This window comes from Sceloporus undulatus, chromosome 2 (genome assembly GCF_019175285.1).
Source record: "Sceloporus undulatus isolate JIND9_A2432 ecotype Alabama chromosome 2, SceUnd_v1.1, whole genome shotgun sequence".
In the NCBI taxonomy this organism is placed as follows: domain Eukaryota; kingdom Metazoa; phylum Chordata; class Lepidosauria; order Squamata; family Phrynosomatidae; genus Sceloporus; species Sceloporus undulatus.
In genome coordinates, this window is record NC_056523.1 from 10212166 (window position 1) to 10226279 (window position 14114).

At 43.4% G+C, this 14114-nt stretch overlaps 2 protein-coding genes across 13 annotated transcripts in view; one reads left to right on the top strand and one right to left on the bottom strand.

Annotated features, from left to right (window-relative positions):
* The window catches only part of LOC121921898 (zinc finger protein 397-like), a 942727-nt gene that overhangs the window by 392791 nt on the left and 535822 nt on the right, over positions 1-14114 (top strand). The window lies entirely within an intron of this gene.
* Positions 1-14114, bottom strand: part of LOC121921864 (zinc finger and SCAN domain-containing protein 23-like) — a 43108-nt gene that overhangs the window by 22738 nt on the left and 6256 nt on the right. For all 11 annotated transcript variants that reach the window (XR_006102061.1, XM_042450516.1, XM_042450511.1 and 8 more), the window contains exons 2-6: positions 12117-13088; positions 11474-11588; positions 9471-9553; positions 8644-8770; positions 7076-7198 (exon numbers count right to left, since the gene is read on the bottom strand). Coding sequence is in view for 10 of the 11 variants with exons in the window: in XM_042450516.1 (XP_042306450.1) it covers positions 7076-7198; positions 8644-8770; positions 9471-9553; positions 11474-11588; positions 12117-12845 (1177 nt within the window). In the remaining variant the exon portion in view is untranslated. The remainder of the gene's footprint in view (positions 1-7075; positions 7199-8643; positions 8771-9470; positions 9554-11473; positions 11589-12116; positions 13089-14114) is intronic.

Below are 14114 nucleotides of genomic sequence, written 5' to 3' on the forward strand. Positions count from 1 at the left end.
AGTGGTACGCTCATCTCCTCTTCTGCACCATGCTGCTCAAGCATTTGATGACTAGGGAACTTCAGATGTTCATGGAGAGACTGGATTATCTTGACCACTTCCGTATGGTTTCAGGTCAGTGTATGATACCAAAACAGCCCGGATTGCCTCAATCTGCCCCATAAGAGACTGTGGAGTGATAACTTGTTGATCATTCTGGATCTCTTGGTGGTTTTCAGTACCATGATCATAGCATTCTACTGGACAGACTCCAGCAGATGGGAGTAGGACTTGTTGTGCTAAAGTGCTTCTGATGAGGGACTGCAGAGGCACCAAGAGACTTCTGTTCAACCCCAAAGCCATTAAGTTGTGAGATACCATAGGGTTTCATCTTGTCTTCCATGATACTTGCCATCTATATGAACCCACTGGGTAAGGTCATAAGGAATTTGTGGGGTCAGTGACCTGAGTACACTGACAATACTCAAGTTTACTTCTCTTTTTCTCTGGGGTTGGCTAGGGCTGTGTAGGTGTCAGAGCAATATCTGGATGCTACAATGGCTTAGAGGATAACCAATAAATTGAAGCTGAAACCTGATCAAATGGAATAGTGTAGATTGGCAATTCCTAGGCCCAGGCAGTGGGTAAGTGACCCACCCTGGATTAGGCTGCACTCTCCTGACAAAGAAGTACATAAACTGGAAGTAGTCCTAGAGCTACATATGTTACTGCAAGCTCAAGTAGACTCTAACTTGGAGTGACTGGATCCAGCTTTAACCTTTTGATTATTTAAATCTGGAACTGTTTTGAATTGTTTGTTGTTGCAGCTGTATACTGTCTTGAAATGCCGTGATAAACAACAGGATATAAAACACACATACACGTTTATATATTTATTAGAATGGACAGAACTTAATCCTGCTTAGAAAAACAGTTTCAGATGCCATCCTGTTAGTAGGTTACTATGCATTGTAAGGCTAACAACATCGAAGCTCACTTCTCTAGTAACTGTGTAAATCAAAACTCTCTTCTGACCATAGAATGACCAAAGGCTTCCTCCTTATCAATCTTATAAGCTGTGTGTGTGTGCGCGCGCACACACACACACACACCCATCCATTTCTAGGTTGTCAGAGAGTGAGCAGGTCAGCAGTGACACACTCAGCTATTCTCCTTTAGATAGACAAGCCTCAAGGACATCATCTCAGCATCCTGATGAAACCCAACCTCAAAGCTCCAGATGACCTCTTCCAGAGGTTTCATGAAGATGTTGAAAAGCATAGGCACAACCCTCTGGGAATGGTTAGCCAGGAAACACCAGAACTACTGCAAAGTAATGCCCCAAAGTGATATCATCAGCCAAATGATCCAGAAGGATATCATAATCAATGGTATCAAATGCTGCTGAAAGATCCAAGAGAACCAATATGGACTCATTCCCCATGTCCAGCCCCTGGTACAGGTAATCCACCAAGGTGAATAAGCCTGTTTGTGTCTTGTAAAGAGGCCTAAACCCAGACTGGAATGGAGCCAGGCAATCCACTTCATCCAAGAAAACCTGGAGTTGGATTACCATCACTTGCTCTTGGACCATAGTTTTAAAAGGGAAATTGGAGATTGAATAATCGTTATCTAATGAGTTAGGGTCTAATGAACATTCCTTCAACAAACATCTTACAGTTGCCTCTTTTAGATAGGTTGGGACATGGGTCTCTTTCAAAGAACTACTTACAAACCCAACTGGCCAGTTTAATTAGCCAGGATGAACATGGGTCTAAGAAAATAATAATATATAGTTTATTTGTATCCCGCTTTTCCAAAACCTGATCAAAGCGGCGAAAGTTTTATAGAATAAAGCATCAAGTACCTGGTAATGAATAGAGCTTCCGGTACCTAGTATTCTTTAGTGGTCCCCCATTCAAATACTAACTAGGCCTGTGCAGACAAGGACCCGTGCAGACAGCAGGGCATTACTGTGATGTCCTGCCAGGACTATTTGAATCTCTCCCTGCATTTTCTTTCGTGTTGGTTCAGGTCATAGAATATTTTAGTGTAGGAAAGTTCTTTGTATTCGTTGTGGTAGGAGCTGTAGGATCCCCTGCATTTTTCCAGGTTTGGTTTGTCCTTTCCCAGCATGCTCTGCCTTACCTTGAGGCTTTTAGTTTGAGGCAGTCTTTGCTGTGAGCAGGCAGAGAGCTGTCTTCTGGTGGCAAACAGGCCCAGACAGCCGGAAAAGGCATTTCTTACACGTTAGCCAAATCAGTTACCAGAAATTAGTTACCTACTTCAAGACAAAGAATTCAGGAGCTGAAAGACCTGCACCAGCTCAATTGAGAGAGGAGATCAAACCAAGATCAGACCCAGAAAGATGACACCCTGAAGATTGCTGAAAGTCTGTAAAATATCTTTTATTTCAAGTTATTTAGAGTTGGGGAGGAGAAAACTCTTTATTTTTGTTCTTTAAATTAAACTCCCCCCTTTTTTGAACTTTACATTCAGCATCAGAGTGTTTTTGGGGGAAAAAAGTTTGATCTCACCAGGGTACCGGCGTTGCACACTCAAACCTGCCACCACCTTTAGTTGGGTGTGTCTTCACAATTATGCCTGGACACTTTTGACTGCAGATCAAAAAATCTAGAATGCTTACAGAGCTTTCCATACCAGCAGAAAAACAAAAATGTTTTTGCAAGGGTAGAGCATGAATTGCAAGAGTAGAATAAGGTTAACGTAATCCCCTCATTTTGTCTTTTGATGCCATTGCTAGCAGATGCCCAGTCTCTTCCAAAGTTACTGAATATGCCAAGTGAGACCACAATAAATGGTCTGAGATCAAAACGGAATCAGGAACTGAATTCTCAACAGTAGATCCTTAAAATGTCTGTTGTTGCTTTTAAATCAACTCTGTCTTATGGCAACTCTAACATGGAGTTTTGTGGCAAAATTTATTCAGAGGAGATTTGCCATTGCCTTCCTGAGGCTGAGAGAGTGTGATGATGTAATTATTTGCCCAAGTAATCCAGCAGTTTTCCATGGCTGAGCATAAATTTGAACCCTGGTCTCCCGTAGTCCAACACATGACTGCATCATGTTGGCTCTCTATCATTCTACACACTGATAATAAGTATGGGTTAGGTTCCTATTGTGTTAAATCATTTGGCCAGCAGACCATAACGTGAGCGGTTTGACATTTTTGCTGCTCATGATCTGAGATGTCCAGGATCTTTTCTTGCAGGTGAAAGTTGTGTTGTCCACATACACAATGACAAACAGCTATGATTTCACATTGCTGTAACAGTAGCGCTTCCCATTCTGCATGCATTCAATGGGATCTCATCCAATGTCTTTGCTTTTCTTTACCAAAGAAACTGATGAATCCTATTCCCATGAAATGAACAGTGATTTGAATGCTGGCCTCCCAGAATACTAGTCCAACACTATGGTTGCTCATATATTTGCATTGATATGTATTCAGTCACTGGATAAACAAAGGAAGCAGGGGTTGAGGAGAAGTCAGACAGACTGTGTGAAATGAGGGACAACACAAGGTCAGCAAATGTTCAGAGGAGACCAACTGTACTATTGGCAGGACACTTAAACATCTAGTGAAACTGGGTTTTTAAAACAGCAGCATCTGGCAAGAAGTTGGCAGAAGGAATATTGCTTATGCATGTATGCATATGGTTTACCAGAGTAGGTAAAATCACTTTTTAAAACTTAATCATGTCCTATTATATGTTAAAAACCAATTTGTTATCATTACTCAATACATTGTTCCAAAAAAAGGTGGTCAACTAATTCCACTGTTTGCTTCACGACTTTCCACCCCCCCTTTTGGGGGGGGGGGAGGTTGGGGAGTCTGGTAAAAGAATTACACAACTTGAAAAATTCCTGTCAGAACTCCTAGAAAAGATTCTTTAGAGTGATTTTTAAAAAGTAATTAGATATATTCCATGTTTCATTCACAAGATTTTTTTCTTGCTTATTAAGGTAACTTGTGACATGTAACTTTGTTGCACCTTCACTGATACACCAAATGGAACTACTGTATATTACTTGTTATCTAATTACTTCCAAGCTACAGACGGGCTGCTGGGTGTGGTAGTAAGCTGAACACAAACCTGAAGGTGCTGTTCCATTGAGGAAGGGAAACAGTTGCTCTCAGGTTCTCTGACCACGAGAATTCAAGGCCAGTCCTCCTGGGACTGGGAAGGTTCGGCTGCCTGATCCATCACATTCCTTATCATTTTGCACCAGCAATGAAAATGTTGATGCTCAGACATTCTTATGCCAGATGATGCACACAACCACCAAAACTTGTTCAAAATGCAGGAACTGAGTGTTATTTGGCATCAAGCCAACTTCAACTTACGGCAATGCTCTGAACAAAAGACCTCCAAGAGCCCTGATGATCAACCACCTTACTCAGCCTTACAAACACAGGACTGTGGCTTCCTTGCTTCAGTCAATTCACCTGTCCAGCTTGCTGAAAAAAGAGCTTTGTTTAATGCTCATGACACAAGAAGGTTGTTCCTTTCCAGGCAATCTTTGCTGCCCTCTGGAAACATTTGGCCTTTCCTGGCACAGTAGCCATTTGTAGTGCAGACCCCCCATTTCACCTGAGGTCCACTTAAACTAGGATAAAGTCCATTACTGAACCACAGAATTGGAAGACACCCCAGAGGCTACCCAACCCCTTTCTGCCATGCAGAAAGATACAATCAAAGCACCCCCAAAAGATGGCCATCCAGCCTATGTTTAAAATCCTTCAAAGAAGGAGATTACACCACTCTCCGAGGGAGCGTTTTCCACTGTGGAACAGCTCTTACTCTCAGGAAGTTTTCAGGAAGTGTTTCGGTGGAATCTTTTTTCCTGTAACTTGAATCTATTGCCTGTGTCCTAGTCTCTCAAACCATAGAAAACAATAACAACAAAAATACCCAAACAAACTCAAATTACATTTCAACATGCCACAGTTAGAAGTCAGCTTGTGGATGTCTTTTTACAAAAAAAGGAATGTCCCTGGATAGAAGGGGAGTATGGTACTTGGTGGGGCAGGAGCCACATAGACTAAGTTGTGTAACTGTTGTGTGCCTTCATGCCAATTCTGATTTATGGTACACGTATCCTAGGGTTTTCTGGGCAAGATTTATTATTCAGAGAAGGTTTGGCTTTGCCTTCCTCACAGTATGACTTGCCCAAGGTCACTCAAGTGCCTTTTCATAGCTGAATGGTGATTCGAACCCTGGTCTGGGGTCGTAGTCACACACTCAAACCACAACACCATGGAAACCGTGACACCATGAAGTCTCAAGTGCATACAACAGTATTACACAGTCATGATACAGCCAAGTGGGACTAAGGCAAAGTCAGAAGAATGAAGATTAAGGAGAATATGAGCCAAAGCAGAACATACCATCAAGAAACAAGACCTTCTGGCTTTAACAGTTTCACATAACTACAAAGACATCTTCAGTCAGTAGTCTGTTTGCTTCACATGCTCTGTGTGCAAAAGATCCTAACTTCATGCTCTTTCACATAAGGAATCCAAGTGAAATGTCTATCCAAGTCTGCTGTTAACCAAAAACCAAAAGCTCTGGTCTAGGTGGACCAACTATCTGATTCGCGCAGGAACATTTCAGGTGTTCTGAGGCTTCATCAGCCACTAGTGCTAAACATTAAAACTTATTTTTGAGTTCAGTAGAAACCTGTGCAAATGAAAGTGCAACTCTTTTCTCCCCTTTATATTCACATGTTGATTTTGGAAAAGATACCAGTTGTTATCACTGTGTCAGGTGGAGGTATTTTTAGCTGTATAGTTATGAATCTCTAACCTGATGTACAGTAGCCCCTCCATTCGCCGGGATTCAAGCTCCACTGGCTTGAATGGTGGCATGTGTCCCATTTTGTCCCCCTCCATTTGCCGCCCGTGGGCAAGGGACGTGGAATTGAAAGTCCATGAAAACAGAGGGGTGACTGTATTTTGTTGTAAATATGCAAAGGGATCTTGTAGCACTTTTGAGACTAAGTGTGTGAAAGAAGTTGTATTATAAGCTTCTGTAGTCTAGGTCTACTTCTCAGATGCATCTCAGATACACTGTTTGTAGGTTATGATTGTTTCTTTAAAATCTAATATTATTTTTTTTCAAGAAAGGACTAAAATCCATATGGTTTTTTTTAAAGGAAGCAATCCTAATTATCATTTTCCGCAAATGTTTTTGAAACTGAAATTCAGAGGTGATTATCAGGAAATCCCTCCATTTTGCCCAGGGTTGTTAGATCTCAGCAACTGGCCCTGGGTCTCCAGTTTTCATCAATCCTCTCCAAGCAGGAGATAAAGGTGCAAATTCTACAGTTTCAGTGGGCTCAGCTCCAGGCAAGAGGAAAGGGAAGTGTGCAAACCTCCGGCTCAACTAACAGAATGGCAGTTTGATATAATTTGCAAGGCTGAATGGATTTCTTGCTGCAACTTGTGAAGACCCAATAGGGGGGCTGTATATTTAAATACTTTTAGTTTCCTCCTTCCCTCCTAATTGTTGTGATGCCAGGGCTCAATCTCTGCTCTCCTCTGCATCCACCTTCTATCTAGAAACAAGGACGCCAGACTTTGTATTCCCGATTCTTCTCCCTAAGTAGCCAAAAAGGAATAATCACCTCATTTCACCTGGTTTTGGTAAAAGTTCCTTTGGCTATCATTTCTGTCTTAATTTTCAAAGAGAAAAATAGGTTCTCTCTTTCTCTCTGTGTGTGTGTTTGAATGTTAAGCTGTGAGCAACTGTGGTTGCTACCGTATTTAATGCATGATGTTTAATGCCATCACTGGGGTTGCAATTTGGATAGGGGAGACTCAGCTTTACCAGGTTGCTTGCCTTCCTCTTCCCTGTTGACTCCTGGTGGGCAGGGAACACCACTGTTTCCATCAATTATAACTATGGTACTCTGAGAGCCTTTTTGACTCAAAAATGATCAAAATAGGTTCTGGGGGAAAATACATTATAAGACAGATGTAGAAATGATGTTCTCCAGCCCCCTGAGAGGAAATGTAAAGTTGCTTTGTGTATTGCAAAAACTGCACAATTGGCTTCCTCTATCACCTCACCTGAATCTTGGCCTGGAAGACGCTCACTTTCTACAGGGAACTGGATAAACATCGGCTCCTCCACTTCCTCCTCTTCTTCTGCTGGGTGGACAGTGAGGTCAGGCTTGGGAACTAAAAGTCCCTCTTCATTTGATGGCAGAGAGAGAGAGAGAAAGGGGAAAAACGCCCAGAATTATTGCCAGAAGCATTAATTGGAACAATTCACATAAAAACCACATGCCATTCAACCCATTTCTGGTTGTTTAGCCACTTCCATTAATGGGAGGAGCCAAGAAACAGAGAATGGATTGTATGAGTTGGCTGTGTGCTGGTAAATGCTCCCCTTCATTCTTATGTACCTCCTCCCACTTGCATAATTTGCTTCATGGGGGGGGGGATTTTGGCCTTTCAGATGTTGCCTATCACCTCTAGCAGCACAGCAAGTGATAAGGAATGTTGGGACCTATAATCCAACCATCTCTGAAGGATCCAGCTTTGCTCATCCCTGCTTTCTAATACAGGATGAGTCTCCCTTCTGAAATCCAAAATATTTCAAAATCCAAAAATACCCTCATGGGTTTCTGATATAGTAACACCTTTGCTTTCTGATGCTTCAATTTACACAAACCTGATTTTATGCAAAAAAGCATTAAAAATATTGTGTATAAAATTACCCAAGCTATGTCTGTAAGGTATATATGAAACATAAACATTTTCACTTAAACAATGAGACTGCTGTTACTATACAAGAGGTTTAATATCAAGAGCATCTGTATGCCAACAACTAAAAGACTGAGGTACAAATCTGGAAGTGTCAGGTGCAAATCTTGCCTTGGCATGCACCTACCAGCTGACCTTAAATCTCCCCAGCTGCAGTATAACTTCACTGACCCAGAGCCTGAAAAGTTACAACCTGTGGTAATCTGGGAGCTTCAATCTCCAAAAACAACTTCTATAACCTTATGGTAGTGTTGTTAAGATTTCAGCTCAGTAGTACAGGAGGAATGCTTTGAATACTTGCAAGTACTGTACAGTGGACCCTTGCCTTACGCAGGGGATCTGTTCCGGACCTCCCCACACATAAGGCGAATTCTGCCTATGCTTGAGCCCTATTCACTTGAATGGGGTTCGTGTGCGTGGCGGTGCAGCGATGTGCGCATACCATGGACACATGCCCCATTCATCTGAATGGGACGCGCCACCCTGCGTGCCCCCCATGCAGCTTGAGCACATACGCTCAAAGCTGTGTATGAAGCGGGCACACAGTACCATGCAAATATTAAGGATTATGTGTCCATGTTACTCCTAACTCAGTGGTCAGGCACTTAGCCTTGAATACAGAAGGTCCCAAGGCTCAACCCTTGGCATCATCTGTTTTTTTAAAAGGGTTACAGATAGCAGGTATATGAAGAACTCATTGTGAGAACCTGGACAGCTATCACAGTCAAAGATGATTACAGATGGATTAATAGATCAGTACAGAGTTGTTCAAGCACTTCCCCCCCCCCCCCCCCCCCCCCAAATCCTCAGGAATGGCTGCCCAGGCATGGTAACGCCTGAGAATGAACCTGTTTGGAAGAGATCCTTACCCAAAGATTCTATGTCCCCATCTTCCTCCTGCATCACCTGCCAGAACATTGTCCGTGGACCTGGCTGTTTCACACTTGGCTCAACCATATGCAATGATGCAGCCATTTCCTTGGGATTCACTGGTCCCTGCAAACAGAAGAACATAATTATTTACAGACTGCCATCAAATACATGTATGGCATTCTGTGGGGTAACACAAATAAAAGTCCTTTTCCCAGAGTGACTTCCAAACTAGAATTCAACATATGCAAGGAAACAGAGAGGGGAGGAAGAAAAAGGAGGCAAGAACAAACAAATGTGCAACCTTTACCCATACTAGACTCCTGTTACACAAACACATACACCAATAAGGGTGCAGATGCAAAATTCAAGCCTTCTATCACTTTATATCCACAACCTTACATTAGCTATAATACTTGCTTCACTACAGTGTTACAGACCATAAAACAAGGCATAACCCTCTTCCTGCTCCCCCACCCCCATTTTTGGTTTCTTTCTTTCTGACTTCTTTGGCCAGAAACTTTTCCTAGGGAAGTCAGGCCCAAAACACACAGGCCAAATAAAGCATCTAACACTCTAGCAACTACATAGATGGCCAGTTCCTGTTTTGAAGGGGGAGGAGAAGGCCCATGGGGGGGGGGGAGGCAACAGCCATCTCCCTTGAGGCTGCCAGTCTGTCAGTCAGTCTTTCTTTCTTTTCTTTTAATAAAAAAGGACCCTAAGTTAGATATGTGTTTGTATCCTGCATGCGTGCAAAACCAGCTTTGGGAGTTGCTTAAGGCCCATCTCAGTTCGTTCCTCTCACTCACAGCCATCATTCACAAACCTCAGTGAGGTTCTCTTCGGCTCTTTCATGTCCTTCCGGAGGAGGCAATGAATTGGAGTTGTTGGTCACTTGGTGCCCATTGCCTGGAAAAGACAGAAAGGAGATTTTAGAAAGGACAAGGGGATAGGAACGACCAATAATTTCATCCCTACAGTTGCCAGAGACAAAAGGTAGTGACATAGGAGGTACCTGTACCTGTTTGGTTGTACAAAAAGGAGCTTTGGCAGTTTTTCATGGTAGAAGTTTTGGCCCTAGAGCAGATGTGGTGGGTTGGAGGGTGAAGGAAGACTACCCCTCCTAAAATTCATCTTCTCCTCTACAGAGCTAATCCGAAAAATATTTCTTAGAATGTTTAGGACAATGCCTTTTTATATCAGTATCCTGCATTCCAGTAGACATGCAGATGTGTTCTGGAAAGCCTTCAAACCAGACATGACAACAGAAGCACCCAAAAAAGACATGGGCTGTATCTGCCCTGCAGAATTAATGCAGTTTGACAACCGCTTTAACTGTCATGGCTCAATGCTATGGTTTTCTAAGATTTGTAGTTTTGTGAGACATTTAGACCTCTCTGTCAGAGAGGTCTGATGCCACAATTAACTAGAAATCCCATAGCACTGAGTTATGGCAATTAAAGTGGTGTCAAACTGCTATACCTCTGCCAGTGCAGATGCAGCCATGGTAGCTAAAGCTCATCTTACCTATGCATGTATTTTTCAGCAGTGGGTACACAGAGTACACATCCTACCTCTGATTCTGGAGGGAATAAATAGTCACTATGATAAGTGGCCCTTGATAGCATTTAACGGCCACAAACTGGTCTAACTCCCTTTAAACTATTTCTTACATTTTGTGGTAGAAGTTCTACAGTATACCTATAGATATGTGAAGAAACACTTCCTTGGATCTGTCCCAAAACTCTCATCACTCAGCTTGAATGGATGATTCCCATTGGGAAAGAAGGGAAAAAAATCTCCCTTCATACTAGGTAAAATTTTAAGAGTCAAAAACCCACTGTATTCCCAGTCTTTTCCCATGGCACAAGGGATGATCCAATTCATCAGCTACAAATTACGGAGCATCATAAATATCACAACTAAGAGGCTTGACAGACTGGCAGCTCCATGCCGCCTGTCTTTCTCCCTTGTCCGTGCCGTAGCAGCCACCATGCGGCACCGACACGCACCCTAAAAAGAAGCTGCCTAGAGCGGCTACTTTTTAGGAGTGCCATAATGGTGCTCGCGTGCATTGACAAGGACGCTTCCAGCGAGCGCCATTTGGGTGCATGGATGCTCGTGCATCATCATCGCATGCACTGTGTGGGTGGAGTGCCAGTAAGATGGCGCATGGGTTCTGCTAGAAGGGCTGGGGGCCTATGGATACCCAGCCCTCTGGATCCCTAAAATCAGCCCTATGACAGCGCTTTGGGCCGTCTGTATCGGGCCTATGCAATGGTTTACCTTGACATAATAAGGGTTGTGCCACCCTGAATAAGACATCACCACTGCACAATCTCCAGGAAAAATACAATCTTATGTGTAACAGTATATTGCCAGCATAAAACCATAATAGGGTTCTGGTAGAATTTCCTTTTGGGGAGTTGCTCTAGTCCAATGAACAGTTTGATTGCCACTTTTTCTGCATATTTTCTAGCTATACAGTATCATTTTTTAGAGGAAGAGGCATAGCAGCTGGAACCCATCGTTCATGATACTAGAGAAGGCTGACATTCAATTGGAAAAATCATTTTTAAAAAAGACTGATGTGTTGATTGTCATTACAAAACTAGCAAAACTCAGTAAGAAAAGAAGAAGGAAAACACAAGAGGGTTATATAATGTGTGATAATCAGTTTCCTTCCCACCAGGTTTAAAAACAAAGGACCAAGGTTGTGTTAAAACACTCATGGACGTTCTGGCTGGGGATGATGGAAGTTATAGTATGAATGCTGATAGGCCACCAAGTCAGGCTGCAGCATTAGCAGCTCAGTGAGAGAAGACTCACCCAAGAAATTATTCTCCTTGTTACTCTTCTGCTTGGCTTCCTTACAGATCCCTTTCTGATTGAGGTCTGAAGGAACACCTTCTGCATCCAAGGGAGCTTTGGTCATTTCTGGTTCCTAAGAAAAGAAAAGAAAATACAGTACACACTTGTTTAGATCAGAGCTGGAATAAGTCCAAACAACAAAAAGTAAAAGTTCCCATCCACTGAAGTCCACTCCACTGCTAACTATATGAAAACCAGCCAACATAATGACATCATAACCACCCCTTGCATTTTCTGTTTCCTCTCTGCTCCTTGAAATCCTAGCAAGCTGCAACAGAGGGAGATGAAATTGGATACAGGGCCATTCTACCAGTCCTGGTTGAAAGTCTATGGAGCAGCAGAAAACAAACTTGCTCCATTCTCAATATGACATCTCTTCAAATATTTAAACATATCTATCATGTCACCTCTTAGACCTCTCTTCCCCAAGCTAAACATACCCAGCTCCCTAAGTGCTCCTCACAGAGCATGGTTTCCAGACATTTCACCATTTTGGTCACCTTCTTCTGGACATGCTCCAGCTTGACAATATCTAAGCTTTATTCATATTCTACATCCCTGATCTATTAAAAATACATAGGACTGAATATTAAAACCTCACCTGCCACATCTCTCTCTCATCCTCTTGCTGGTTCATCATGAAGTCCTCCACCAGGGCCAGAGCCTGGGAGCAGGTGTCTGGCCCGCCGGCTCGGATCCAGCCCTGGAGGTCTGGTGGGAGGCTGGCCAGGAACTGCTCCAGGATCAACAGCTCCAGGATCTGCTCCTTGCTGCGCCTCTCCGGCCTCAGCCACTGGTGGCAGAGCTCCTGCAACTGGTTGTAAATACTTCGGGGGTCTTCAGACATCTGGCAGTAGAACTGCCTGAAGTGCTGGCGCTGCAGCTCCATCCTCAGGGCATCCTCTCGCAAGATGGCGGCCTTCACTTTCCCATAATCCTTCTTGTCTCTGGCTTCCAGGCCCCTAAAGGCCTGCTCTGCTTTTCCACTGAGTGCTGGCAAGAGCCTGGCCACCCATTCTACTCTAGGCCACTGGCAGGCTCTGGCCACTTGCTCAAAGGAGGCCAGGAAGCCCTTGGCATCATCCCATGGAGCGGTGTCTGCTAACTCCAGGTTCTCCTGCACCACGGGAGATGTCTGCATGGTCTTCAGGAACTCCTGCCACTGAGTTTCCCAATGCTGGTGCATCCCTCTGTATGCTTCCCGTTTGAGGTCCCGTGGTGGTCTCCATCTTGAGTGTTCCCTCGGGCATCCAGAAAGAACCACACTGGACGGTTTTCTTAGTCCTTCCAGCCTATCTGGTAGTTCTGGACTTGAAGTTTCTAGTTCCATTTTCAGCTGGCTTTACAAGGCCAAATTTAGAATTTGAAAGCCAGGGGAAAAAGGACCTGCCCCTGGTGTCAGGTCAATCCAAAGAGAAATCCTCACACCTTGTCCCCTCCCTAGTCCTTAAATTCTTGGCTTAATTAAAAAGACAGCTTTCTTGGCTGAAGGCAGCAGCCTTGTAGCAAAAGCACAGAAGTACTCAAAGCACTCTTGGAAGTGGAAGATGATACTTGCAAGAGGAACACGTCCCTGAAGAAACAAAACACACAGAGACATACACAATGGAAGACTTGAAACAAATACCAACAGCCAACTGCTAACCTATAGGAATACCAACTTTTTACCAGCCTTTGCACCTGTGCTCTCTAACAGAAGTTCAGCCTACTGAAACTGGCAGCAAAAAGAAAAGCTGCACAAACTCTTGCCATTTGCAGATAAAGATGTCCTTCGACAATACAGTGGTCTCTCTGAATTTGCTGGGGTTAGGGGTGAAGGACCCCCATGAATATGGGAAAACCACAAATAAAAAACACTATTCTTTTTACCTAAGCAAACACCTCTCTAGCAATCTCCAGGTGCTCCAGTGCAACTCTATGGTTAACATCTGTCACAGTGTGACCAGAGAATCATGCTGGAAGACCTACAAACGCCTAGAGGCTTATCTTCTCTTGAAATGTCTAGGTTCTCCAGCACAACTCTATAGTCAACTTTTGGCAGAGTTTAGCTGGAGGACCTAGAGATTCCTAGAGAACATACTAATCAAAACTGCAAATAATCAAATCTGCAAAAGTAAAAGCCACAAATGTGGAGACCCAACTGTACATAGGGAGACCAGGCCTAATAGTCAGTTTTGGGATCAGGAGCCAGAAACATGCTGGTGGTGACACCCAGCTCCTATTTCTCTTTTCAACCTAACTCCAAGGAAGCTTTCTTGTGGGTTTTTCGGGCTATGTGGCCATGTTCTAGAAGAGTTGGCACTGTCAGGATGCACAGGGAAGCCACTGAAATCCACAAACACCCGGACAATTTCAACAGAAAAGAGGAAACCCTTAAAGTAAACAAGGTTTGGCTACCAGTCCTGAAAAATAGCAAGATAAAGACTCAACAAATGCAACTGAGAACTCTCCCAGCAGACAATGAGCACTGTCAAGCAGACACTAATTTTCTTTTGCAGACCCTCCTACCCTGAGGCCTGCCATTAGCAACAAAACATTACACATGCAAATCACCCCTGCTTTTCCAGGTCACACAATATATATATATCCAAGTCCTTTC